The 25,954-nt window shown below is 41.8% G+C and overlaps 1 protein-coding gene across 2 annotated transcripts in view; it reads left to right on the top strand.

Moving 5' to 3' along the window:
- MYOF (myoferlin) overlaps window positions 1-25,954 on the top strand; it is a 173,509-nt gene that overhangs the window by 79,726 nt on the left and 67,829 nt on the right. For both annotated transcript variants that reach the window (XM_063669988.1, XM_054435782.2), the window contains exons 13-23: window positions 332-435; window positions 2,351-2,419; window positions 2,517-2,560; window positions 3,562-3,644; window positions 6,556-6,594; window positions 10,367-10,491; window positions 11,598-11,714; window positions 18,109-18,286; window positions 19,521-19,645; window positions 22,088-22,194; window positions 24,577-24,769. In XM_063669988.1, coding sequence (XP_063526058.1) covers window positions 332-435; window positions 2,351-2,419; window positions 2,517-2,560; window positions 3,562-3,644; window positions 6,556-6,594; window positions 10,367-10,491; window positions 11,598-11,714; window positions 18,109-18,286; window positions 19,521-19,645; window positions 22,088-22,194; window positions 24,577-24,769 — 1,184 coding nt within the window. The remainder of the gene's footprint in view (window positions 1-331; window positions 436-2,350; window positions 2,420-2,516; window positions 2,561-3,561; window positions 3,645-6,555; window positions 6,595-10,366; window positions 10,492-11,597; window positions 11,715-18,108; window positions 18,287-19,520; window positions 19,646-22,087; window positions 22,195-24,576; window positions 24,770-25,954) is intronic.

The following is a 25,954-nucleotide window of genomic DNA, read 5'->3' as shown; positions in this document are numbered from 1 at the left end:
GATCTTGGCTCACTGCAACCTCTGCCTCCCAGGTTCAAGCAATTCTCCTGCCTCAGCCTCCTGAGTAGCTGGGATTACAGGCATGTGCCACCACACCCAACTAATTTTTGTATTTTCAATAGAGAAGGGGTTTCACCATGTTGGCCAGGATGGCCTCGATCTTCTGACCTTGTGATCCACCGACCTTGGCCTCTCAAAGTGCTGGGATTACAGGCATGAGCCACTGCGCCTAGCCTGTTGCAACTATTTTGATGTATAAGAGAACTTTTAAAATTTTGCCAAATTTCTGAGAATTGAATTTAATTTCTGCTGTGTAACTATTACCTTCCAGTGGATGATGCCTTCTCACAGACAGTAAAGGAAATATTTGGAGGCAATGCAGATAAGAAAAATCTTGTGGATCCTTTTGTAGAAGTTTCCTTTGCTGGAAAAAAGGTTTGTACATGATCTAAATGCAGATGCTGCTAGGAATAAATATTTAAAACTACTGTGCTTTCCTTGGAGTGAATTCCTGCTTACTCTTTGTTAAAATAGCCCCCTGATGAGCCGGGTGCTCTGCGGGAACACAGATTATCTGAGTCTGAACACGCCAGACTTCTCCACAGGTTTATTTTGGAGTGGAAAGTATGCAGAACACAAATTAGAAAATTCAGTCCTTTGAGAGATTAAAATAGGGAAGGCTACCACTGAATTTCTGGAATTGCTTTTCAGGTCCAAACGTTATCTTAACCTTAGGCAAGCTCTCTGGCCAGCCACACCCATCTCTGGTAAATGTTGTAGGACAGAGACCCCCCCAGTGCCCTGTTGCCCCTTCCTATCTTGTTTCTCACCTTCCATGCCCCAGTAAACTGTTGAAACCAGAGAATGGGTCAGGGAAGCCCCATCCCAGTCCCCTGAAAAAATCTGGGAGACTCTTAGTGTAGGGACAGCTATAACCACCACTTTTACCTACAGAGATGGTCAAAGATTGGAGAGCTGAGAATTGGGTGAGATTCTACAGTAGAATAATAGCACATCATGGACAGTTATAGACAAAAAGAACTAGCATCTTTTATGTGTTCGAACTGTATAATTATGAAAGCAAGATTCGGCAAACCACATACACATACACATACGGCTGGTGCTTTTTCCTAAAAGATTCAGTGGGTGTGGTGGAAAAGCCTTCAGCTCTGGGGCAAAATGAGGCCTGAATTAAATTCAGGCTTTACCCCACTTCATAGGCAGGCAAATCGCTTACCCTCTGAGTTTCCATTTTCTGAAGTATAAAGGGAGATAATAATAATCACACAGGATTGTTGAGAGGTTTGACTCATTCAAAAAGTCATTAAGTACCAGATTCTGTCCCATGTGCTGGGATATAGAAACGAACACATGCGAATAGAAGAGACAGAAAATAAACAAGCAAACAAGAAACTGAATAATTTTAAATGGTGCCCAGTACTACAAAGAAAACAAAGCAGGGACAAGAAGTGATTGGTGCAGGGGAGGAATGTTTATCCAGGTTATCAGGTGAGACTCCTGGAGAAAGTAACAGTTGAGCAGAGGCCTGGATATGCAGAGATCAGGGGAGGGGGGCATCCAGGCAGGGAGAAGGGCGATGGGAGGGCCCCAAGGAGGAAAATGTTAGCAGGGAAGCCCTGCCCATGTGGCTGCAGTGGAGCCAGCAAGGGGGGAAAACTAGGAGGTCAGCGAGAAGTAGGGTTGGGACAGTAGGGCTTCATCAGCCCAGGGAAGGATTGGGGCTTTATATGAAGTGTACTATGAGGGCCCCCTGAAGATGTTACACAGAAGTAACATGAAAGTCAGGAGACGAGAGGGTGTGGAGTTCCAGATAGAAGACAACTGCAGGTGTCCTGGAGAGAAACATTTCAGGATGATCTGCTTGAAGATGGAAGTGTCACGGTGTGGCTAATTCCGGTTCTGAGCCTGACCACCTGAATGAAGAGCGATGGAAAGACTGGAACAAGAGCCAGTTTGGGGTAGAGGGCAGGGAGGCTGGCGGGCAGGGTCAAAAGATCTGTCTGGATGTGTTAATGGTAGATGCTTCCCAAACGGTATGTAACAAATGCTCTATCAACCTTATCTCTTGCTTTTTTACATTAATCTAATGTTAGAAGTCTGACAATTGAAAACTAATAAAAAGTTAAAAACAAGTCCCTAGTGCATCGAAACAGCAATGATTAATATTAAACCCATGTCATATTTTACAAATCATCAAGAAAAATAAAGTTTAACCAGGTTCCTAAGTATATAAGTAAACTGCTAAAGTCATAATCTAGTATGCATAGATTGTAAACTTTTAGAAATTAGAAACTTGAAAACCTACACTTTTGCTTTGGTGATTTTGCAGGTTTGTACAAACATAATTGAGAAAAATGCAAACCCAGAGTGGAATCAGGTCGTCAATCTTCAGATCAAGGTTTGACTTTCTTTTCTTTCAGAAAAAGTAAGAATACTTACTTAATAATTACTAAATCATTGAGAAATAACTACTTTTTTCTGTCTCATTTTTATAGTTTCCTTCAGTGTGTGAAAAAATAAAACTGACAATATATGACTGGTGAGTTGAAAATACATATGTGTCTAATTCAACATAAAATAAACATGGATATTATGAAACATTACTCTGGATGGTCTCTTTCTGGTATTTTGCTTCCCTTCCAGAGGAGAGGATAAATTGCTCCTGGAACTGGGTGTTTTCTTAAAACAAAATTTAATAATAGTGTTACTGCAAAAAAGCTTTGATTATTTCAGTTCAACTGCTCATAAACAAAAGAAGGGAAACGTGCTGAAAATGCCCCAAGATAAGAAATCACAGATTTAAATATCATTAGGCTGTCCAGAATAGACTTCAGAAATACAGTCAAGCATTTCTTGGGAAGAATCACGAAAACATTCTGAGAGCAATTCATTGTTATTGTTAAAAAAAGAAAATGGTAAAACTACCTCAATGAAGGCAAGGAAAAGTCCTTGAAATGTTCTGATGGAACTTTTACTAGACCAGCCTCCTAGCACTGATTGGCCATAACAAGACCATTCTTGGAATGTTCTAGTTGGATGTAGCATTCAGCAGGCACCCTTAGCTCCCTGAGAGTGGAAACATGACAAATATTGTTACCATCATCATGATCATAATTATGTAATGTGCCTATAATTGATTAATTCATTTTATGACAATGGTATTGAGTGTAGCCATAGGCACATCCCTTGGCCTCTCTGTACAATTGCAATTTCATAACTTCAGAATAAATTACCTCACTAGATCAGTGTTCCCAAAGGGTGGCTGGAGGACCATCTGTATCAGAATCAATTGGGATACACTTATAAATGCAAACTCTTAGTCCCCACTTTAGGCTTATTGAATTAAAAATGTGGGCAGGAGATGAGGGTGAGAAGTCTCTAGTTGATTACTAAGTATGATAAAGTTTGAGGCCCACTAGACACGATTATTTCTGAAGTCTGGGGTATTTTCCAGCTCTAACTTTTTTTTAATTGTTGAAATGAAGACATATCTTCATAGATGGAGCCCTTAACCTATTTTTTTTAATTTTCTTTACACAGGGACCGTCTTACTAAAAATGATGTAGTTGGAACAACATATCTACACCTCTCTAAAATTGCTGCCTCTGGTGGGGAAGTGGAAGGTAAGTCAGTCAACAGATCGAGAACAAAACTGGATACAGAACTTTTCTCCAGTCTAAGAAAAAAATAAACTGGGGTAGCCAGCTCGCAGTAGGTTTGGTTTCTTAGAAGCCAAATGTGATGAACCTAGTGAACCATTTCAATGATGTTTTGGTGATGGCCTGCAAAACAATAATTGAAGTATATAAGTAAACTGCTAAAATCATAATCTAGTATGCATATATTGTAAACTTTTAGAAAAAAAATGAAATTTACAGTTTGAAGATTTTCAGCTTTCTTGCTCCCAACCCAAACTTCTTTCCCAATAGCGGTTTTATGAAATTTTTGTGTCAATACAGAGAGCTAGCGCCTTATTTTTTAGAGTGGCATTGACCCAAGTCTACCCAAATATAAAATAATACTCCCTTCTCAACCGAATCCCTTGGCAGGAACAGTAAGGTCGGATGCCAATGAACCATGTAGTCCTCATTCCCTAAGACAATGTATTTGGTCTTCACTCTCACAAGCACTGATAGCCAACACATTGTTCTTTCTGTTGTTTTCCAAACAATTTTCTGGAGAACTACTTGCCTATACCTGGCATTATGGTTTTGTGCATATGCCAGAAATTGTAACAGGGAATGAAGGAAAGCAGTTAAGATGATAAGAGAAAAAATTAATGTTAACGCAGTAATACCAGCAGCTTATTTATTTTTTGAGACAGAGTCTTGCTCTGTCACCCAGGCTGGAGTGCGGTGGCGTGATCTCAGCTCACTGCAACCTCTGCCTCCCAGGTTCAAGCAATTCTCCTGCCTCAGCCTCCCAAGTAGCTGGGACTACAGGCGCATGCCACCACGCCCAGCTAATTTTTGTATTTTTAGTAGAGACAGAGTTTTACCATGTTGGCCAGGATGGTCTCCATCTCCTGACCTCATGATCCACCCACCTCGGCCTCCCAAAGTGCTGGGATTACAGGCATGAGCCACCGTGCCCAGCCCAGCAGCTTGTTTTTTGTGACCAAAACAAAAATTATTGTAATTGCCAATAGATTAAATATATTGAGAGATTAAACACATGAAACAAAGTGAGAGACTTTGAGACAAAGTTTTATCTTGGGGAACTCAAGGTTCCTCTCATCCTTATCTTGTTTAAGGTCTTTTTATAGGTTTTGGAAAAAAACATTGTTAATTCAAGCAATGGATAACATAATTAAGAACCTGGTTATTTTATATATATATACATATAATACTATATATACATATATATACACACTATATATACACTATATATATGTATACACTATATATGTATATATAGTATTAGATATTATAGAGAAGGTAAAGAAGATATTAGAGATATAGTGAAGAACATATAGATTTCCTCTCTCCAGAAGCGAAAAAAAAAAGGCAATCAGAAGACAAGGTGGTGACCAAAGGAGATATAGTACAACTATAAAGGTACATGGCTGGGCGAGGTGGCTCATGCCTGTAATCCCAGCACTTTGGGAGGCCAAGGTGGGTGGATCCTTTGAGGTCAGGAGTTCGAGACCAGGCTGGCCAACATGGTGAAACTCCATCTCTACTAAAAATACAAAAATTAGCCAGGTGTGGTGGCAGGGGCCTGTAATCCCAGTTACTCAGGAGGCTGAGGCAGGAGAATCACTTGAACCTGGGAGGTGGAGGTTGCAGTGAGCCGAGATTGCACCATTACACTCCAGCCTGGGCAACAGAGCAAGACTCCATCTCGAATGAATGAATGAATGAATGAATAAAACAAATAAATAGTTATATGTGGCATTATTTTAAGCAAATGGTAGAAGGTAAGAAAGAGATTCCATCTAAATGTTCTCTGCTGAGTAGCATAGTGATTATAACACTGGAGCTGCAATGAAGGAAATGTAATCACAGCCCTTTCCTTTTCTCTGCAGAGAATATTTATATGGTTGCTAGAATGTAAGCACTATTTATTGTATTTTGATTTTTAAAATTTAACCTATAGCCAAAGCTCTGAACAAAGCATAGATGTCATCACCCATTACAGTGTAAAATTGTGGAAGATAGAGATGAGAAGCAGAAGGAGGAAGGGGAGTGGAGGTAGGGCAGGGGTGCTAATAGTCTCTTCTCTTCAAGTCAGGAATCTAAATATGACTATAGATGGAATCATAAAGGTGACCATTACAGGAAATAAAAATCATGCTGGAACTCTATGGGGGGAGGGTAAAGATGACTGAAATCCATTCATCATTCGTGAGAAGTCATTAAATAATATCTAAAGATAATTATTCAGAAATAGTGGCATAAACATTTTGCTTAGTGATATGGTGGTAACATCCAGAAGAACTAAAAACAGAGATTGCTACAAGCAATTTTAGCTTCTGTCTCTGGGGCCTCTCATTGCAGGCCCTGCAGACCATGGGGTTACAGGGCCTTAAAATAACAATGAGCTGTCAACATCGCCCTCCCCGCCACAAAGAAACAAACCATGCTTTCAATCAAATAATGTGCAATAAACTCCAGGCCTTTGCTTACACAGCCTCAGACCACATTTGCTTGGATTTGCTGATGTTGGTCCCAACTAAGCCATAAGATAAGTAAATGTTTTATTGAAAACCTGAAATGCTGGTAACTTCACCAGGCCCCCTCTGTCCCCGGGAAGCTAGCTCTTCTGCTTCCTGGCTGCCTTGGGGCTGGGTGAGATTGAGTTATTCATGTGTGGTGGTTCTGCCTGTTGTCACAAAATCTGGGGTCATTTTGCATTTAACCAATGAGAATTGTATATATTACAAAAGGATCATATGTGACTTGGGTCTGAATTTGGGATTTTTCTGGTGTTGCTAAATCACTTAACTGGCACTGGATTTGATTGACGTTTTCAATGTCTGTTTTATAATGCCCGTGTTTTTCTTGTTTAACCAGTCGTATTTTTACTATATAGATTTCTCATCTTCGGGAACTGGGGCTGCATCATATACAGGTTTATGCTTTGTAATTTTGCTCTCTGTTATATCTTCCTAGCTAACATTATCTTATTAAGAATACATCGACTGTCTTTAGAACTTTTTTTTTGACATTTTGCTGTCTCAACATAGTTTCATTAGAGTAATAATTTTTGTGTAAGTGCCATATGGTTGTCCTGCATGGCTAAGCTTAAAAGAAATATGCTAACCAGGCTTTGCTCCATGTCCCATGCTTTCAGCTAAATGCACACCATGGTATTTGGCTTTTTTGCAAATAATTGATTGTGAGATATAACATTTTCTGTTATTGTTTATGTTCAGTAGGTAGAGAAATGGAGCACTAAATCAATTGTTCTGAAATGTATCAAGTAACTTTCCCCCAATTTCAACGTGAATCTCTAGGTTGAAAAATACTGAATGTTTTTTACTTTGCACCCTGAAGATCTTCACCTCCCCCAAAATGAGGGATCATAACACATCCTTTGGTTTGCACAGAACTCGTCATTTTTTTGCAAGTTTGCTCAATACTGTCACACACTTGAGCATCACAACTCTCCTAGGGCAGATGTTTTTGTTCACCTAATAGATGAAGACTCTGAGGTTTAGAGAGATTCATTATCTGTCAGACAAGCATGATTCACCCTGCCACAATAATCTCCCAGGGTTGTGGTAAGAAGGGAAAGAGATATTCCATGTGGGAAAGCTTTGCAAACTCTGAAGCTGTGTGCAAATATAAGGTGATATCATGTAATTATGTAATTGACACAATGCCCAATTCTTATTTGCTTTAAACAATCTATTTCATTATAATCAGACTTTATATGAATATTAAGTAGTCCTTAGATTTGCAGTGAACTTGGCAGATGCGCAAGCACTTTATTCTTTTATTTATTTGTTTAACCAATCAATTAATATTTATGTAGTAGTATCACATGATAGAACCAGTAGTAGATGTTTAGGAAATCAAAATAAAACATACTTAAATCCTGCCACTCCCCCTGAAAAGTGATACTTTAGTCACAGAGATGTGCAGCTATGTAGGGTTCTAGAAACTAAAACATACAGTAATTATTTGTAGGAGTCCAAAACATGAAGGGGATTCAAAACGGTAAAGGAGACATGGAAAACATTGTTGGAAAGTGGGTTGTAGCTAGGTCAGAGGAAATCCTTGATGGCCAGGCTAAAGGATTTTTATTTTATTTTGTATAGACTTTTCAGCAAGGACATTGGGAAGTTTGATGTAACCACTGTGCATTAAACGGATTAGGAAACTTTGGAGGCAGGAAGAGATTTAGCTTATGAGAAAATGAGTTTTCTTTTTTTCTTTTATCTTTTTCTTTTTTTTTCTGAGATGGAGTTTTCTCAAGTTGCCCAGGCTGAAGTGCAATGGCATGATCTTGGTTCACTGCAAACTCCACCTCCTGGATTCAAGTGATTCTCCTGGCCCAGCCTCCCTAGTAGCTGGAATTACAGGCACCTGCCACCACGCCTGGCTAATTTTTTTTTGTATTTTTAGTAGAGATGGGGTTTCGCCATGTTGGCCAGGCTGGTCTCGAACTCCTGAACCTCAGGTGATCCACCTGCCTCAGCCTCCCAAAGTACTGGGATTACAGGCGTGAGCCACCGTGCCTGGCCTAGAGAATGGGTTTTCCCAGGAGACTATACTAAGATGTGAGCACATAGAAGGAAAGTTCCCGTCTGTTAATGCACAACGAAACAAGTCAAAGGGGTAACATACCAGAAAAGAGACTTGTTGGACAAAAATAATTAAGCCCCTGGCATTAAGCTAATATGCAGTGGATCGTTCTTGATTGAAACAATTTGTGTTTCAGTCCCTGGGGATCTTTAACAAAAAGCAAATACACGTGACAGCACAGTCACTCATGGGAACCAGGTGGAGGAGAGGTGAGGTTAGACCAAAGGAATGGATGGGGTAGTGGAGAGTGTCCTTTTCTGAGCTTTGAAACTCAAGATCTGGGGTTAAATCTGCCAGTTTGTGGGACTTTTGACAAGTCACATCACTTCTGTGGGCTTTGGCTTGCCCATCCATAATGTGACATGACTATGGTGCCATAGCTTTAACATCCATTCTTACTGGAATATTCTGTGATTCAACTTCTTTCTCTTTTTTTTTTCTTAATATCTTTTTTGTGTGTGATTCAGCTTCTAAAAATGTCTTCCTTTTCTCTCTGTGAATCTCTGCTTTAATTCTCTGTTCACACCCAACATCCCTCCACTAAAACAAAATATTCTAGCACACAGAAAGAAGTCCAAACCCTACTTATTAGTGATGAATTAATCGTCTTTGCAATGTTCCATATGCCACAATGGATAAAGCCAAGCCAATTTATATGTTCATGCATAATAGTCATTCCTCTTGTTTATCTGGCTTGAAGATGATAACATGATTCAGAGAAATCTCTGTTGGAGAAACTGTTGGTCCCTCTTTGCGTTTCATAAGAGATTTCCAAACAAGCGTGACGTGGCATCCTAGGCTGTTACCAAGTCTCAACCTTAGGCTGCATGCACTACTTTTGTACATCTTAATTTTCTAAATTCTCATTTAAATGTTTCTTTTTTTCTTGCTCTCTTCACTGAGATTGCTATCCAGCTCTTTTCTGCATGTGTCCATGATTTCTATCTCCCCACAAATGTGTACACGCCCATTTAAACATGCAGAGAGCTTCACGTAATGAAAATGATTGTGCGGTACATGTCTATAGGGTTAGGTAAACTATTTATTAATGGGCATCATTCTGATGATGCTGCTCCACATTTATCTTTCTCCCTTAGTTTTAAGCATACAGTTGGAAAGGGACATAGATATGATCTGGTCAGCCTCATCGATAGCAGGAATTATCCTGAGAACATGCTGAAAGATAGGCTGAAGGCTTTGCCTCAACATTTCTTCTGATTGTCCCTAATGCAGCCTGTCCCATTGTTTGTCATTTCTAATTCACAGAAAGTTCTGCCTTATACAGAGTGAACCAAAGCTGATCTCCCTGTAGCTCCCACAAGTGGTCCTTACTCTGCTTCTGGAGACAAGTCCATCCCTCTCCCATATGGGGGCCATTGGGGCTATTGAAGGCAGCTTTTATATTTCCCCACCCTCACCCACAGTTTCCCCATTTTCAGCTATTTAATTATATTGCCCTTAGTGCCCTTTATTGAGGAGTTATCTTGCTAAGACCAGGTAGCAGAAATAAGGAGCTTATCAGATGACCACCAGAGATAGAAAGCAATGAATGTGAATCCTCATGTCATTTATGAATATCACATGGTCTTACAACCACAGGCAGGCAGTTTATTATTACATATAAAATTTAAAAATGTCTTATATTTTTAACAGCATCTGCTAGAGTTATATTAACTACTGAAGATTAAATGACACTTAGAGGAACAAATAAAGTTCATAAAATATGTCACTTAAGTGACTTCCCAAAACAATATAATCTTTTGCCCCAATTGGCAATGGCATGTTTAATACAATGCCCATTATAAACTTGCAAAAATGTGAAGGTCAACTTCAAAGTTTAATTGCTCTTTATTTAAATAGCATTATCTTTTTATAAAAATAAGTTTATCTGCACTACCCCCAAATGTTCTTATTTAATATTTTATGTAGCAATAAGAAAGAAATACGGCAAACCTCATGGTGCTTACAACTTGGATTAATACAACTAACTCCCAAAACGGAGGAAAATAGTCTCACCTAACTAATAACTAATATTTATTTCAATAGATTGAATGTTAAAAGCCTAACACCTCATGATGATGTTTCTCTCTCAGTAAACACAGGAGAAACAGAGGTAGGCTTTGTTCCAACATTTGGACCTTGTTACCTGAATCTTTATGGAAGCCCCAGAGAGTACACGGGATTCCCAGACCCCTATGATGAGCTGAATACTGGAAAGGTTGGTTTCTCAATTAAGGTGGTTATTAATCAGCATTGGTTAGGGTGATTATTTCTTCTTATAATGTCTGATCAAGTATTGCAGGATAGAAGTTTCATACTCCCTAAGACTTAGAATGCAAAGATAGGAAAAGACTGTGGAGATCATCTCACTGGGGGATGGCCAATGGCCATTTCCCCCAACTTCTATGCTTATGGTAGACATCAGTAATCAATGCTGGCTCTCCTTCCTAGTAAGCCCCTGGGCTTCCTTGGAATTCTTTTCAACATCCTATTCCAGGAATTTACCAAGCACTAGGCAGTGGCATGCCCCCTGAAACCCTTTATTACCCTTGATCTGATCAATCCTTTCATTTCATAGATGAAGACATGGAAGCCCAGAGATGCGAAATGCTCTTTTTACCACAACAGAAGCCAAATGTCTTTTAGGTGTCTCCCAAGGCTCAAGAAAGAGACTAAGCTAGACAGAAAAAGCCCTCAGAGGGGAAGGGTAAAAGACTGGCTGTGGAGGGGGGGGCCCTCCCACCCTTTCCAGAAGGTTTTATTGCCAGCTCTGCTGGGTATGGTGGGAGAAGTATCCACTCTTCATCCTCGTGCTCAGGTGCACCCAGAACTTCTTCCTCCTACATCTTCCTCCTTTACTTCCTGGCTATTCTGAGACTTGCCCTGGTTGCCAGCATGGCAGCCTCCCTATTCTGAGAAGAGGAGAAAAGCAGCCAAGTTAACCCAGATAAATGCAGAGCTTCCCTGCTGAAGTATGGTGAAGGGAGACTTACAGCCCCATCCACCCCCCACCCCCCACCTCCCAGCCTCCACAAACTCCTTCTGGAGCTAGAGCATGGTTTGAAGACCTCTGACCTTGGTCATAGCTAAGATCTTTTTCAGCCCTGGCATCCCAAGGTACTCTTTGAGATCTGTCCTAAAGCCAATGGCTCTTCTTTCAAACACCAGAGACCTGAATCCAGCTGGGAGAGCTGCTGACTGATTCATTTCAAAGGTTAGGGCCATGGGAAGAAGAAAATTTTGCAGTTGTGTTAGCCTGACTAGAGACACAATTCTTTTTGCTGTTGCTGCCTAGAGGAATAATCCTGGATTATTGCCTTTCAGGGGGAAGGAGTTGCCTACAGAGGCAGGATCTTGGTTGAATTAGCCACTTTTCTTGAGAAGACACCACCAGATAAAAAGCTTGAGCCCATTTCAAATGATGACCTGCTGGTTGTTGAGGTAAATGTTAAAGTGTGAATAATGCATGGTATAGAAAAGGAGACCTCCAGGGACTGAAGGGGTAGCTGGGGGAGTCGGAAGGCAACCCAACTCACAATGAACACCCTCATCTAGATGTTTCTACAACAGCCCTATGAGGATTGCTTCATCCTTTGAGATGTTAATACCCTACTGAAAACTGGCAAGAACACTGATACCCACAAACTGAATGACCTGTTTGCTAACTGGCGTTGGGGGTCATGGGGAAGTGACCATAACAGCCACTTCTTGCTGGCACCAAGAGTTATAGGTGCCACCACTACTCATTTCCATTTTCAGAGGTGGCTGGTGGGCCTCAGGCTTCCCAGCACGGGAGGGCAGGTGTGCTGAGGGCCCACGCTGCAATGGCTGTGAACCCTGCTTCCTCCTTGAAGACAGGAAATCTTCCCAGTTGACTTCCCCAACCATTTCTGAGGATCCAGGTCGATGCCCGTGTGTTCCACAAATCTGAATCATTTGCCAGCACAGCCAGCTCATGGATGCCCCTCTGCCTGCGGCCCTCCTTGCTGGGTTGCAAATCACCGCCAGCCCCCCAGCTGCCCCAGGCTGCTGTCGCCCTCTATTCCAAGCACACAGGACAGGCCCTGCCCCGATTTCCCCACTTCGCAGCAGAAACCAAACAGCAACTTTTAAAAAGCTTTCACTTTCAGTTTTTGGGATAAGAATAAGAAAATACAGTAAAAACGGTGACAACGTGGTTGCAAAATGTGGCTATTCTCAAAGCTCATGGGGTCAGGCTGGTGTTCTCGGTGCCTGACAGTCAGCCTTCCTGTCTACTCGCAGCCTGTCTCCTTGTGGCAGGACTGGGTTCTCCATGCTCTCCCCCAAACTCCCCATGGTGCCCAGAACACGTTTTCATCTGAGTCCAGGCCCAACTGCCATGAGTTCTCCAGCGAGCCGGGGCCTTCTCCCTCTAGTCGTCTGATGTCTGCCTGTTACATCTGCCCTCTTTGCAGTATGATTGACAGGGAGAATAGCCACGCCCTTTAACAGAAACTATCCCTTCTTCCCTAGAGCAATGTGGCCTTGCTCACTGACTCCCAGAAGACAGCCGTATCAGGAGGTTAGCATCCAAAGCAGTCTGTTCTGGATTCCTCAGGCTTTACATGTTGGGAATATCCGTGGTCCAGTGCTTGAGCTGCACCAATTTCATTCCTGTCTCCTCCTTTGAGAGGAAAGGAGCAGGCTCCTGAGACTGCCCTCTCTCCACCTCACAGCCTCAGGAAGGAGCCTAGCATCACCACTGCAGCAAGCCATGGGGCATCCGTGTAACTTCACACGGGGAAAAGAAATAGATCTCCCCCATGAATTATTACAGCAAAGATGATCATTTGTTTTGTTTTTTTACTAAAGAGACACAGAGCCAAAAGTCAATAAGGTCCTGGTCATAGTCTGTCTATTCCACAACATTATCCACTCTGAAGTCCAGGAATTGCAATAGATCTTGAGGAAAAATTAAGAAAAGGAAAAAAGAGGGAGGGAGAGTGAGAAAAGGGGCAGTTTGCATGTTAGTTACGGCCAGGGTCCTGCAAGAGAACAGCCAGAAACCACTTGAAGGCCTCCGTAGAGACACATGGTGGTTCTTGACTTGAGTAGTTACAGATTGGAGTTGGCTCTTGAAATGTTGGTTGGAATTCAGGGTTATGCAGAAATGCCACCATGGACATTCAACCATTATGGTACCTCTTTATTTTGTTCCATCACCAGAATGTAATTTGAGTTCATGCTGCTTCTCTTTGTTTTAAACAACCATAGTTGCAGGGAGAAGGAGAAAGAGGCCCAAGAAAATATTTTTAAAACACTTTATTAATTGGAATGCAAAACAAATTTTAGTTTTCTTCACTGCAAATAGTTAAACACATACAGGCAAAGAAGCTTATTTCATTAATTTAGTGTAAAAGCAAAAAAAAGTCAACAATATATATTGCCCACAGTATATGTCAACAGAATAAAAGAACAGCTTTTTATTGACTGGTAAACAAAACAGAATTCATTTTATTTGCTCTAAATTAAACACAGACAGCAAAATAGCTCATCTTTTTAATTAAATAAATTTAATAAAATCAAAAGTGAAATGAAGCAAAAATTTTAAAAACCTAACAGTGTTACAGAATAGGAGAGAAACGGGGATTCTGAAGACATAGCCACACTTGAAGCAACAGGAGCCCCAGGAGAGAGTGAAATGAGCAGATCTGTGCACCTGCCAGAAGGACTTAATGAATGCAGTCAACCTACAACATGATCATGACCCTTGTCCGTCTTGCAAAAGTCCTCTGTTCTGGGTTATGTGCAGCTAACAAAACTTTCTGGTAAAGCTAAAGAGGCTGCAACAAATGGGCAACTTTGTTGCCAAAGAGCCAAGCGCTCCCCATCTTTCTAAAGCAGAGCTGAACTATTAACCCGGTGGGCCTGGTCAAGAGAGGCTGCAGTGCAGGAGGGATGCAGCAGGTTTAGCCTGGCCACTTCCACAGTAAGAATCAGGCAGACAGAAGATCAAGTGTTGCCAACCCAGTGTTACTCTAATACCCGCTGGCTTCTGGAACCTCTGCCCTGCCACTAAAGGACTCCATTTTTTGTCTCCAGGATCAAGAGTCTGTTCTTGAACTGCTTTCTCCCTGTTCCTCTTTCCCCATTCTCCTTGGATGTGACCGAATGTATTTTGGGAGCATTCTATGCACTTGCATTCTCTCTCCTACTCAACTACAATCTCCTTGAGAGCTCTCATTGGTCTGGCCCACATTAAGGGCTCAAAGATATTGCTAGAAACAGCACCTTCAGGTTCTTCCAGCTGCTCCATCAGGTATCAGCTCCCTTTAGTAGACATACCGAAGGTGGCATGCTGGGCAGTGTTCATTGGTACCTGATCTCCTTGTCACTGACCTTTAGTGTCCCATGCCTTGTGTGTCCACAGCCACTTTCAACAACTCTTAGCCCTTATCGGTATCTTACTTGACAGAAATCATCTCCTTTTCCAAATTGACTGCTGAAACTCTACTTTATACCACCTTATCTACAAGATGTACTAGTCACTGATGATCAGAAAGAGAGCCCCAAGGCCCTAACCCCACCTGAGTCCAATAGACTACAACTTACATTCTTTTTTTTTTTCTGAGACGGAGTTTCACTCTTGTTGCCTAGGCTCGAGTGCAATGGTGTGACCTTGGCTCACTGCAACCTCCACCTCCTGGGTTCAAGCGATTCTCTTGCCTCAGCCTCCTGAGTAGCTGGGATTACAGGTACCTCTCACCATGCCCAGCTAATTTTTTGTATTTTTAGTAGAGACGGAGTTTCACCATGTTGGCCAGGCTGGTCTCAAACTCCTGACCTCAGTTAATCCACCCGCCTCGGCCTCCCAAAGTGCAGGGATTAAAGGCATAAGCCACCGTGCCCGGCCCAATTTATATTCTTTAATTTTCTCTTGTTGTAGGCAGGTCTTGTCCCAGGCTCTGTACTTCTCTGAATGGTGTTTATTGTTCCTTCCTCTCTCTACCTATTTGTGCCCTGAGGGCAGAGAGGAAGTGGGAAAGGTCTGAGGGAGCGGCAGAATTCTTAGCTGCCTGAATCATCGAGGGTAGCCTGGCTCTGGCGCAGGTGAGCAGATGGTAGGGTTGCTCCTCCTGGAATCTGGGCTTGCATGGTGATCCAGCAGCTCCATCTTCAGTGGCTTGCTCATAGTGTGTCCCCTCTCTGTTGGGAATTGTGCTGATGGCCAGAAGCCCAAACTATTGCTTTTAGGGCTCAGACTCTCCAAGGTGAGGGTCCTATCAGGGATTCTGTGGGTCATTTTGCAAGCTCTGCGTGAGAGCATCCACCGAGTTCTAATGGAATCCTGGCTATGTGGAGGCCTGCGGGGCAGAGCCGGCCCAGCTGGGAGTATCATCCCTGTAGTTCCCACCCCACCTCCAAGCCTCCCTATGAACCTTCTCCGTCCTGTGTAGTCCCTGGCTTAACAGATGGCTCTGGCTTAAATACCAGTCATTTTCTCCTGGGCCCTGACTCAGGCCACAAATTATGTTTCCTATTTTTAGCTCTTTCCCTTTTCTCCTATCATCCTAGTTGGTTTACAAAGAAGAAGTTATGCTGTGTGTAGTTCTGACTAATCCAAATAACTGCCTACTTTTTCATTTTGACACAATTCAAACCCAAACCCAGAATTTCCACATCATTCTGGACCACGAGTATTCCAGGGGGCTTAGCTGTGGGTAGTTAAGCAGAGCTCTTGACAAGTAGCATGCACCCCCCATCCTCCCCTATCAAGGTGACAGTGGACTAAGCTAGGGAGGCTTTTAGACTCACAATGCCCCCGTTAAAGCTTCTTCAGGTCATTCAATGTGCAGCTCAGGTTACAAACCAATGTTTAGAAAGACTTTTTAGAAAGATTGAGGCCTAGAGGGGATTTGACAAAACCCTATTGAAGGGTTCTATTATACCATGTCAAAAACTCCTTTAACCAAAATGGAGACTCTGTAATAGAAGGATGTCCAGGGGTTCTTCAAGACCACAAGCTTCAGTCACTGTCAGAAGTTCTTAAAACAGTCCTTAAAAATTTAAAAATTCCAGCCAGGCACGGTGGCTCATGCCTGGAATCCCAGCACTTTGGGAGGCCGAGGCAGGCAGGTCACTTGAGGTTAGGAGTTAGAGACCAGCTTGGCCAACTATGGTAAAACCCCGTGTCTACTAAAAATACAAAAATTAGCCAGGTGTGGTGACATGCACCTGTAATCCCAGCTACTTGGGAGGCTGAGGCAGGAGAATCACTTGAATCCAGGAGGCAGAGGTTGCAATGAGCCGAGATCAAGCCACTGTACTCCAGCCAGGGCGACAGAGCGAGACACAGTCTAAAAAAAAAGAATTAAAAATTCCACTTCTGGGTACATACCCAAAATAATTGAAAGCAGAGACTGGGTACCACCAGAGTTCTAGAATAGACACAGGATGTGGATAGTATTGCGTGGCAGAATGCACGGGACATAATGAAACACAGCAACCTAAACCATTGCATGGCTCTTTGACAAAAGAAGTCACAGTGCCTGAAGATCTGTGGGGATATGGCTCATAAAGAAGGAGATATGCCAGCTGAGCAAGGATTTGGGGTAGGATATGGATTCAAGAGATTTTATGTGCTCATGAAGGAAGGCCTGAAAGGCTCATGGTCATTTCTGGTAGGCTGATAGGTACTCAGTGTGGTTATTGTTGACCCTATCTTTGACTCTCTTAGTAAACCAGTGATTTAAAAAGAAAAAGGAAGGTTTGATTTCCATTTCAATTTAAAATAAATTTACCTAGTTTCCTTATTTTTATTTACATCTGACATGAAAATCTTTATTGTTATTTCTTATTAGAAAATCAATAGTTTAGCTGGGTGCAGTGGCACGCACCTATAGTCGCAGGTAGTTGGGAGACCAGAGGATCACTTGCACCCAAGAGGTCGAGGCTGTAGTGAGCCGTAATCATGCTATTGCACTCCAACTTAGGTGACAGCGTGAGACCCTGTCTCAAAAAAAAAAAAAAAAAAAAGAAAAATAATTAATACTTCATTCAAAATCATTAAAAATGTATAAGTTAGAAAGTAAAGTTTGCCAATCTCTCTACCTTCTCCAACATAACTACTGTTAACAATTTGAATTATATTCCTCCAGACCTTCTTTATGAATATGCCAATATTAAAATATCTATTTAATAGATTTACTTAAAATATACTGTTTTTTTTTTTTTTGAGATGGAGTCTTGCTCTGTCACCCAGGCTGGATGCAGTGGCACGATCTTGGCTCACTGCAACCTCTACCTCCCGGATTCAAGAGATTCTCGTGCCTCAGCCTCCCGAGTAGCTGGGATTACAGGTGTGCACCACCACGCCCAGCTAATTTTTGTATTTTTAGTAGAGACGGGGTTTCACCATGTTGGCCAGGCTGGTCTTGAACTCCTGACCTCAAGTGATCCACCCACCTCGGGGTCCCAAAGTGCTGGGATTACAGGCATGAGCCACTGTGCCCAGCCCAAAAAATATACTCTTTTTTCATGGTTGCACATATGGATCTAATTAAGTCTTTTTATGAACTTTCATTCTATTTTATGGATGTAACATAACTTGTTTAACAAGTGGCCTACTGAAAGACACGCGTACTGTTTTCATTTCTTCCCCTCCATTTCAATCAATGCCGCAAGGAACATCCTAGTGCTTCTATCTTTGCTCACTTGTATGAGTGCAAGAGGAACTGCTGGGTCCAAGAACATTCTCCCCGGTCATTTAATTCAGCACTAATCATTAGGTTTAGAATTGCATCTGCTGGAAATCCACATGTAAATAAGGACAAAAGGCCTTTCACTGAACCTTATATCTGCTCATACTTTATAGAAATACCAGCGAAGGCGGAAGTACAGCCTGTCTGCCGTGTTTCATTCAGCCACCATGTTGCAAGATGTTGGTGAGGCCATTCAGTTTGAAGTCAGCATTGGGAACTATGGCAACAAGTTTGACACCACCTGTAAGCCTTTGGCATCAACAACTCAGTACAGCCGTGCTGTATTTGATGGTAAGATCGGCACTAACAGTTTTCTCCTCTGCACATTTACAGTGGGTGCACCACGGGACCGGAAGCAAGCACTGTGTCTTCCCTCTGGCACTGTTCTACCCAGCCTATGGTTAGTGGAAAGGAAAAGTTTGAATGAGGAAGAGAGTGTGGTTGGGGTTCAGGCACCTTAAAGACTGGCCAGACCCAAGAAGTTGCAGGTCCCATTGTCAGAGGCTGAACCCCAATGCCACCCTCTCCCCATCCAGCTTTAACACTGGTTTTGCCATGTAAGACCCCAAGGTAGCCACTGTGCTAAGTACTGAGCTCCACAAAGCACCTCCTACCCCTACGAAGCCCCAAATCTTTCTCAGGTTGAGTAGTGGAAAATGAATGGGACTTTGGCTCAGATACTGGGAAATCATGCTTCTGGTCTTCACTCTGTTACTCACCAGCTTGTGACCTTAACCGTGTCACTGAATTCTAACCCTCAGTTTCTTCGTCTTCTCCGGAGTTGACATGAGGATTAAATAGCTGTATTTGAACAAAGATGGGTGAGAAACAGTCCCTGATTTTAAGGAGTTTACATTCTAGTGTATAAAATAAATCATAATAGAAAGCAAAGTATGAGAACTTCCAATAAAACTGTCAACAAATGGTTTGAGAGTACAGAGAAGGGAGAAAGGAATACTGATCAAATTTCCCAACAGTATTGCCAGAGTTTTAACTTAATTTTTGTACAAGCAGTTTTAAAATATAAGACATCCTAGAAAACATCAGCTAATAATTCTTAATCACAGTAAGACTCTAGTACCAAACCCTATGTAGCCAGCTAAAGCTTTCCAAGAACAGAAAATTCTTTTCTTTTGCCCCACTTCCAACAAAAACATTTATTTAGAATAACAGTTTTTAGGGACTAACATGTTCAGTCTAGCTTCCTATGTCATCTGTATTTTCTACTACCACATTAGGAAACCATCTTTGATGTTCAGATGCATGGCCCTGAATCACTAAACGATCCTGAGATTGCTGTGCTCAGTTTACTAGGGTGTCTCAGAGAAAATTTCAGAACAGACTGAATGAAAAAGAGCTTCCTAGTCTTCAGTTGCTTAATTGAGTCAAATTAAAGAATCAGACCACCCCAAGCTATTCCCTAAGCCTGTGGATTAATCAGCAGCTCAGTCTGCACATCTCTTTAATAAACATGTTGTCTATTTTAAGTGTTCAATGTCCATTGACCCTCAATGTTTTATACCAGGCAACTACTATTATTACTTGCCTTGGGCCCACACCAAGCCAGTTGTTACCCTGACTTCATACTGGGAGGATATTAGTCATCGCCTGGATGCGGTGAACACTCTCCTAGTTATGGCAGAACGGCTGGTAAGTTTCTCTTTTTCTGCATTTCCTTTTCACCAAGCAGGGTGAATTAGGTATTAGGATGGAGGCCAGGCCACTATAACACAAGACAGTGCTCAATACAGTGATCAATAAGGTAAGAGCAATGTCTCTAGGAACAGTGGAGGTAGATGGTCCTAAGTTAGTATGGAGGTTCAGTGGTATTGGGGACCCAGGCTCTTACCCCCTGGTTGCTCTGCCATCACTCAGGAGTTATCATTGTCTGCATGGTAGAGGCAGCTCACTGCTACATCTGCCCTCCAGCCTAAGGGGAGGAGTGGTAAACAGTGGGGAGAAGATGACATAGGCCTTTCCCTTGAAGGGAAAGATGCAGAAGTCATACTCTTAATTTCTACTCACTTTCCACTGGCCAGAATCCAGTCATACAGCCACATGTGACTCCAAGGAAGGTGGAAAATGTTAGTCTTATGCCTGGGCAGGCATATGCCCAGATAAAAATTTTCTTACTGTGGAAGAGGGGAGGATTAAAAAGGTAGGAGTGGGGTGGAACAGGAACTCATAGTTTCTGCCATAATTTTTGTGTGGAGAGAATGGTTCATTCCAATAGCAATACGAAACTCTGAGAACTTTGCAGTGGAAATCTCCACTGCAGGAAGAGGCAGCTTTGAGGAACCAGTGTCTGACACATTCCACTCTTACTGCACACTAGAGGAACTTCTTTTGTTTGGAGGTTGGGGATTTCCTTAGGTGAAAACTGCATATATATGATATCTGTGATTATCTGTCTAGTTGACATTGGTCAACTAGATTGGTGAGGAGAAGGGGGTTATGTCTGAGATATTTCTAATTAAGCAAAAATACTAAGTTACTTGGGCCAGGTGCAGTAGCTCACGCCAGTAATCCCAGCACTTTGGGAGACCAAGGTGGGCAGATCATTTGAGGTCAGGAGTTAGAGACCAGCCTGGCCAGCATGGTGAAACCCTGTCTCTACTAAAAATACAAAAGAAATTACCTGGGCGTGGTGATGTGAGCCTGTAATCCCAGCTACTAGGGTGGCTGGGACAGAAAAATCGCTTGAACCCAGGAGACGGAGGTTGCAGTGAGCCAAGATGGCACCATTGCACTCCAGCCTGGACAAACTGAGACTCTGTCTAAAAAGAGAGAGAGATATATATATATATGCACACACACACACACACATATACACATATACTAAGTTACTCCTATCAGGTAGTGCTAAAATCCATCTGGCATTGGTGTTTTGATCTCCAAATTATGTTAATATTAATTTTTTAAAGATCTAATCTCTACCAGGGCTAGACCAAAACATATGGGGTTTCAGGAGTATACTTGATCTAAAACTCTATGGCAAAATCTGAAATATTATTGTATGTTATAAAGGCAATCTGGGAGGATAACTGTAGGTTTAAATTGACTTAATCATAACTGTCCCAAAAATAAAGTTGCAATTGATAGGCAATGTACATCTCAAAGGCATTTGTGGAGAATTAGTTGCACCTGTGTTCTAATTGTGTTTGAGATGCTCTTCAGCAGTTTTCATCCTGGTTCTTCTTATCAGCTCTCTCCACTGACCATGCTGCCTAATCTGGACAGGATGGTGGCTTTCCCTTTTCCCTGATTAGGACTTTTGACACTCATGGTAGGCTCTTCCTCAGCTTCTCTGTTGGCAGGTGCTCAGTGGGATAGATCCATATGTTTTGAGCTTATCTTGTACTTTCTCTGCCCCAGTCCGTAAATTGCCATTTCTCCAAGCAGCTGTTTCCTTTGAGTGGGGAATAGCATTTTAGAAACAAGATCTGGGTATAGAGTGCCCACTACTACTGAAATATCATTGCTTCTAGGTCTTCTCAGCAAACGAATTTGCACAAACACATATATGTCTATTTATTTCTATATCTAACAATATATTAAAAGCTATGACTTCATAAAGATACTTCCAATTCCAGTCCAATACCACAAGGTTTATTCTAGTCCTCCGTATTTCTATGTCTCTAACTTTCTTCTCCAACAGTGAGAAATCTGGCCTTTGTCACCCTCAATATATTTACTCCTTGGTTCAATCCTAAAATCTGTAGATAAACCACTGTGAAAAATAAGCCTACTAATTAGAGTTCAATATGTTTATGGGTTTGTTGTTGTTGTTTTTTGTTGTTGTTGTTGTTGTTTGCCTTTTAACAAAGCGTACATGGTCAAAATACTGTGTTCCAAAAGTTACTTGGGTTAGTTTAGTGTAATTATGTTATTCATCTGAAATATAATTAGATCTGTTTTATTTCTGGTTATATTCCACTTTAGGGTTCCCTCTCCTATCTTTGCTGGTTTCATTTTATTTGTTTTTTGAATATATAAAAATATTTACATGATTTCACAGGTTAAACTATATGAAAAGGTATAATGGCATAATGAACAATTATCATTTATTTCCTCTCTTTTCAAATTCTTCAGCAAACAAATATAGAAGCTCTAAAATCAGGGATACAAGGTAAAATTCCTGCAAACCAGCTGGCTGAATTGTGGCTGAAGCTGATAGATGAAGTTATAGAAGACACGAGGTACAATGATCTTACACCTATCTCAGAATTTTCATCCAGGTGCTCCTGCCTGAAATTCTAAGACTGTAAAGCCTGTGAAATTGTTTCTAGTGTTTGTCTAAGAAGTGATTTTGAATTATTCAAACTTCGTAAAAAGCCCTCACTGGGAGGAGTGCCTGAATCACCACCAGGAAAAGCTCCACTTTCTGATTTGGTGCCAGTTCTCAAGTAGCCTAGGGAGGCTGAGGCCCCACTCCCGGAAGCACGTCCCAGGCAGCCTCAGGCAAGGGATGGGGAGGGGAGGAAGAAGCAAGCCTGAGCCTCTGCTTCTCATCAACCCAAGGATGACCCCCACCCTGGAGAAGGGTGACTTCTGGCTCCTACGGAGAAGGGATCTGGGGGTGGAGCATTGATTTTACCATTCAGAACAATATCTCTAATTCATAAACATATTTTTAGAAACAGCCCTTTTACTTGCTCTTTTACTGAATGCTTAATGAACACTGGCCAAGTCTCTGTTAGGGGAAACCAGTAGATTTGACTTGAACCAGCGGACCTTTCATAACTGATTCGGGGAAACAGCTCAGATCTTTTAGCATATGGAAATCAAAGGGAGAAGTGATTCGTTCCAAAACTCATTTTAAATATTGGGTAATAAACAGTGGACAGGGAAGTTCCGAAAGAAAAGCATATCGAATGCTTTCCACAAGCAAAAAGGCCTTTATTTCCCACGCTGGGCTACCGCCCTAAGTCACCCTGTCTTCTTGTGCCTCCTAGTGGTAAAGCCAGGTAATTGAAACGCAACCAAAATCAAAGTACTGCCGGGGCGCTTGTTTAAATTCTGCATGTTAGAGCTGGGTCCTAAGGGATCATGTCCTTCAGTCTCCTTATCTTGTAAATGAGAAAACAGAGGCCCAACGAGGTGAAATGACATATCTGATGCCCAGAGATGGGTTTGCCAACTCAGCCCCTCTTCCTGCCGTGTATTTCACAGTCAACATCTATTTGTCCGAGGCCCCGTGTGACTTTTGAACTAACAGCTTCCAGTTATCTTTTTGCCTCCAAGTCTCACTCTGGGGAATTAACCCTTCAAATACAATGCCATAGTTATTTATGAAACCAAACAGAAACATTTGGTAATAACTTTCATGGAGAAAATGTCTGTGAATTTTAAGATTTGCAGAGCAAATCACAGTCATCTATTTATACTTCTGATATGAGCTGTTTTTGAGGAATCAAATTGGAATCTTTCTAAACTTTATGTAACAGGAAATTCAGTGTTTAAGGGAAGTTGTGCTAGGATTTTCTTCATTGAAGAAGCTAGGTGAAATTCAAGTGAGTGGAAATTCTAGGTAGGGACACTGTGAATCAGAGCTTCCTGAACCTGGTGAAAACCTCACCCTGTGTCCCACCAGATGCCATGGCGGGAGGGAAGGCCTGGCAGCAGAAGGCTAATTCTGGCTCTAGCTCAGCCATTCTCAGGAACCCTTGGGGGTCTCATCACAACACATCCAAGTTCTCATATTGAATGGAGATTTGGCCTACATGGTTGGTTCATAAATCTTTCTGGAGTTCAGGGGCCCCTTTGAGAATCTGATGAGATGATGGTGATGATAAAGATGATAACAAAATGATGATGAGGATGGCAACATTGTTTAGACTTTGCTATACAACTGTTCTAAATCCTTTCCGTACAGCAACTCATTTCCTTCTCACAACATCCCTAAAAAACATGTCCCACATTTGAAAATAGGAGGACAAGGAAGTAAGTGACTGGTCAAGACAATAGAACTAGTAAAGAATGGAGCCACGATTAGTACCCAGGTTGTTGGCTCCAAAGCCTATGTTCATCATTACATCACACTACGTGTTGACACAGATAGACACAGTTTTCTTTATAAGTTCCAGAGTTTCACAGACCTTCAAGACCCACCCATAGACTGCTTAGAGGCCCAGGATTCCCTAAGTTAAGTATGCTTTAGCTAAATGGTCTCTAACCTCCCTTCTTCTTCCATCATTTTGTGGGTTTGTAAAATGATTCTAGGAAGCAAAAGAAGGGAAAGCCAGTTTCTCTCAGTTTCTTTCATCAGAAGATGGAAAGCCACTGTTTCCATCTTCTTTCCAGTGACTCCTTGGGCCGTAGGTTAAACCCTAAGGCCTAAAATAGCTTTGGGATTTTAATCTCCCTGTATTTCTTATGAACATTAAGAGACTGGCAGGTCTGCTCTGGCAATGCCAGATACACTCTACTCCAGTGTAAACCAGGCAATGCTTGTAGATTCACTTAGGAGGTTGATGTGGTTTGCAAGATGGAAATCCAACATAAATGTATTTGACAGTTCTGAAGCCTAAAATTAGGTTATTCTTCAAATCCTCTGTTTCTTTTTTTCTTCCTTTTTCTAGATACACGTTGCCTCTCACAGAAGGAAAAGCCAACGTCACAGTTCTCGATACTCAGATCCGAAAGCTGCGGTCCAGATCTCTCTCCCAAATACATGAGGCGGCTGTGAGGATGAGGTCGGAAGCCACAGATGTGAAGTCCACACTGGCAGAAATTGAGGACTGGCTTGATAAATTAATGCAGCTGACTGAAGAGGTAGGACTTTTAAACTACACAAACGTCACCTGATATGGAAGAAGGGCTCTGCGAAATGGCACCAAGAATAGGGTGGTGGAAAGATAATCTATTACATTATCTGGATATTGAGCAGATCTGACAGATTGTAAAAATCAGGGAGTAACTGGGCTGAGGATGCTAATGATGAATGTGATTGAAATCAAAGCAGGGGAAGAATTTTGAGTTGGTGATCTTGGAAATGTCTTCAAAAGTGGACAAATCATTATCATTTTCATGGTACTGTCGGAGAATATTTTGAATGATCTTTGTAGTTCACAGGATTAAAATGTCAGCTTTGGCTGGGGTTGGAAAGACCTGAATTTGAACCTTGGTTCTACCATGTATAACACTGAGCAAGTTATTCAACCTCTCTGAGCCTCAGTTTCCCCATCTGTAAAATGGACATAAACATAGCGCTTACTAGTTAGCTTTGTTGTGTAAAGATTTTAAAAAGATGGTGGGTGTACAAATGTCCATCAATGATAGACTGGATTAAGAAAATGTGGCACATATACACCATGGAATACTATGCAGCCATAAAAAAGGATGAGTACACGTCCTTTGCAGGGACATGGATGAAGCTGGAAACCATCATTCTCAGCAAACTATCACAAGGACAGAAAACCAAACACTGCATGTTCTCACTCATAGGTGGGAATTGAACAATGAGAACATTTGGACACAGGGCGGGGAACATCACACACTGGGGCCTGTCAGCGGGGTGGGGGGCTGGGGGAGGGATAGCATTAAGAGAAATACCTAACGTAAATGATGAGTTGATGGGTGCAGCAAACCAACATGGCACATGTGTACCTATGTAACAAACCTGCACATTGTGCACATGTACCCTAGAACTTAAAGCATAAAAAAAAAAAAAAGGTAGGTGTAAAGGGCTTAGCACAGTTGAAGGCACACAGTAAGTGCTGGATAAATGCTGGCCTCCACTAACTTCGGTGGACTAGAAGAATGAGGAAGTAAGGAGATGACGACTCCTGTGTCTCAGAAATCAGAGGGTTGGGTAGGTAGTCATATATTTGTGGGTAGAAATACACTTGAAAAAGCACACAGGATTATTAGGTAATTTCATTTTCTACTTTGTATGCTTTGGTACTTTCACAGTGTTCTGTAGTGGACTTAGGAGAAGCGGTTTTTTATACCACTGTG

Source organism: Pongo pygmaeus, chromosome 8, assembly GCF_028885625.2.
Source record: "Pongo pygmaeus isolate AG05252 chromosome 8, NHGRI_mPonPyg2-v2.0_pri, whole genome shotgun sequence".
Lineage (NCBI taxonomy): Eukaryota > Metazoa > Chordata > Mammalia > Primates > Hominidae > Pongo > Pongo pygmaeus.
This window is presented reverse-complemented; position numbering and strand designations above follow the sequence as displayed.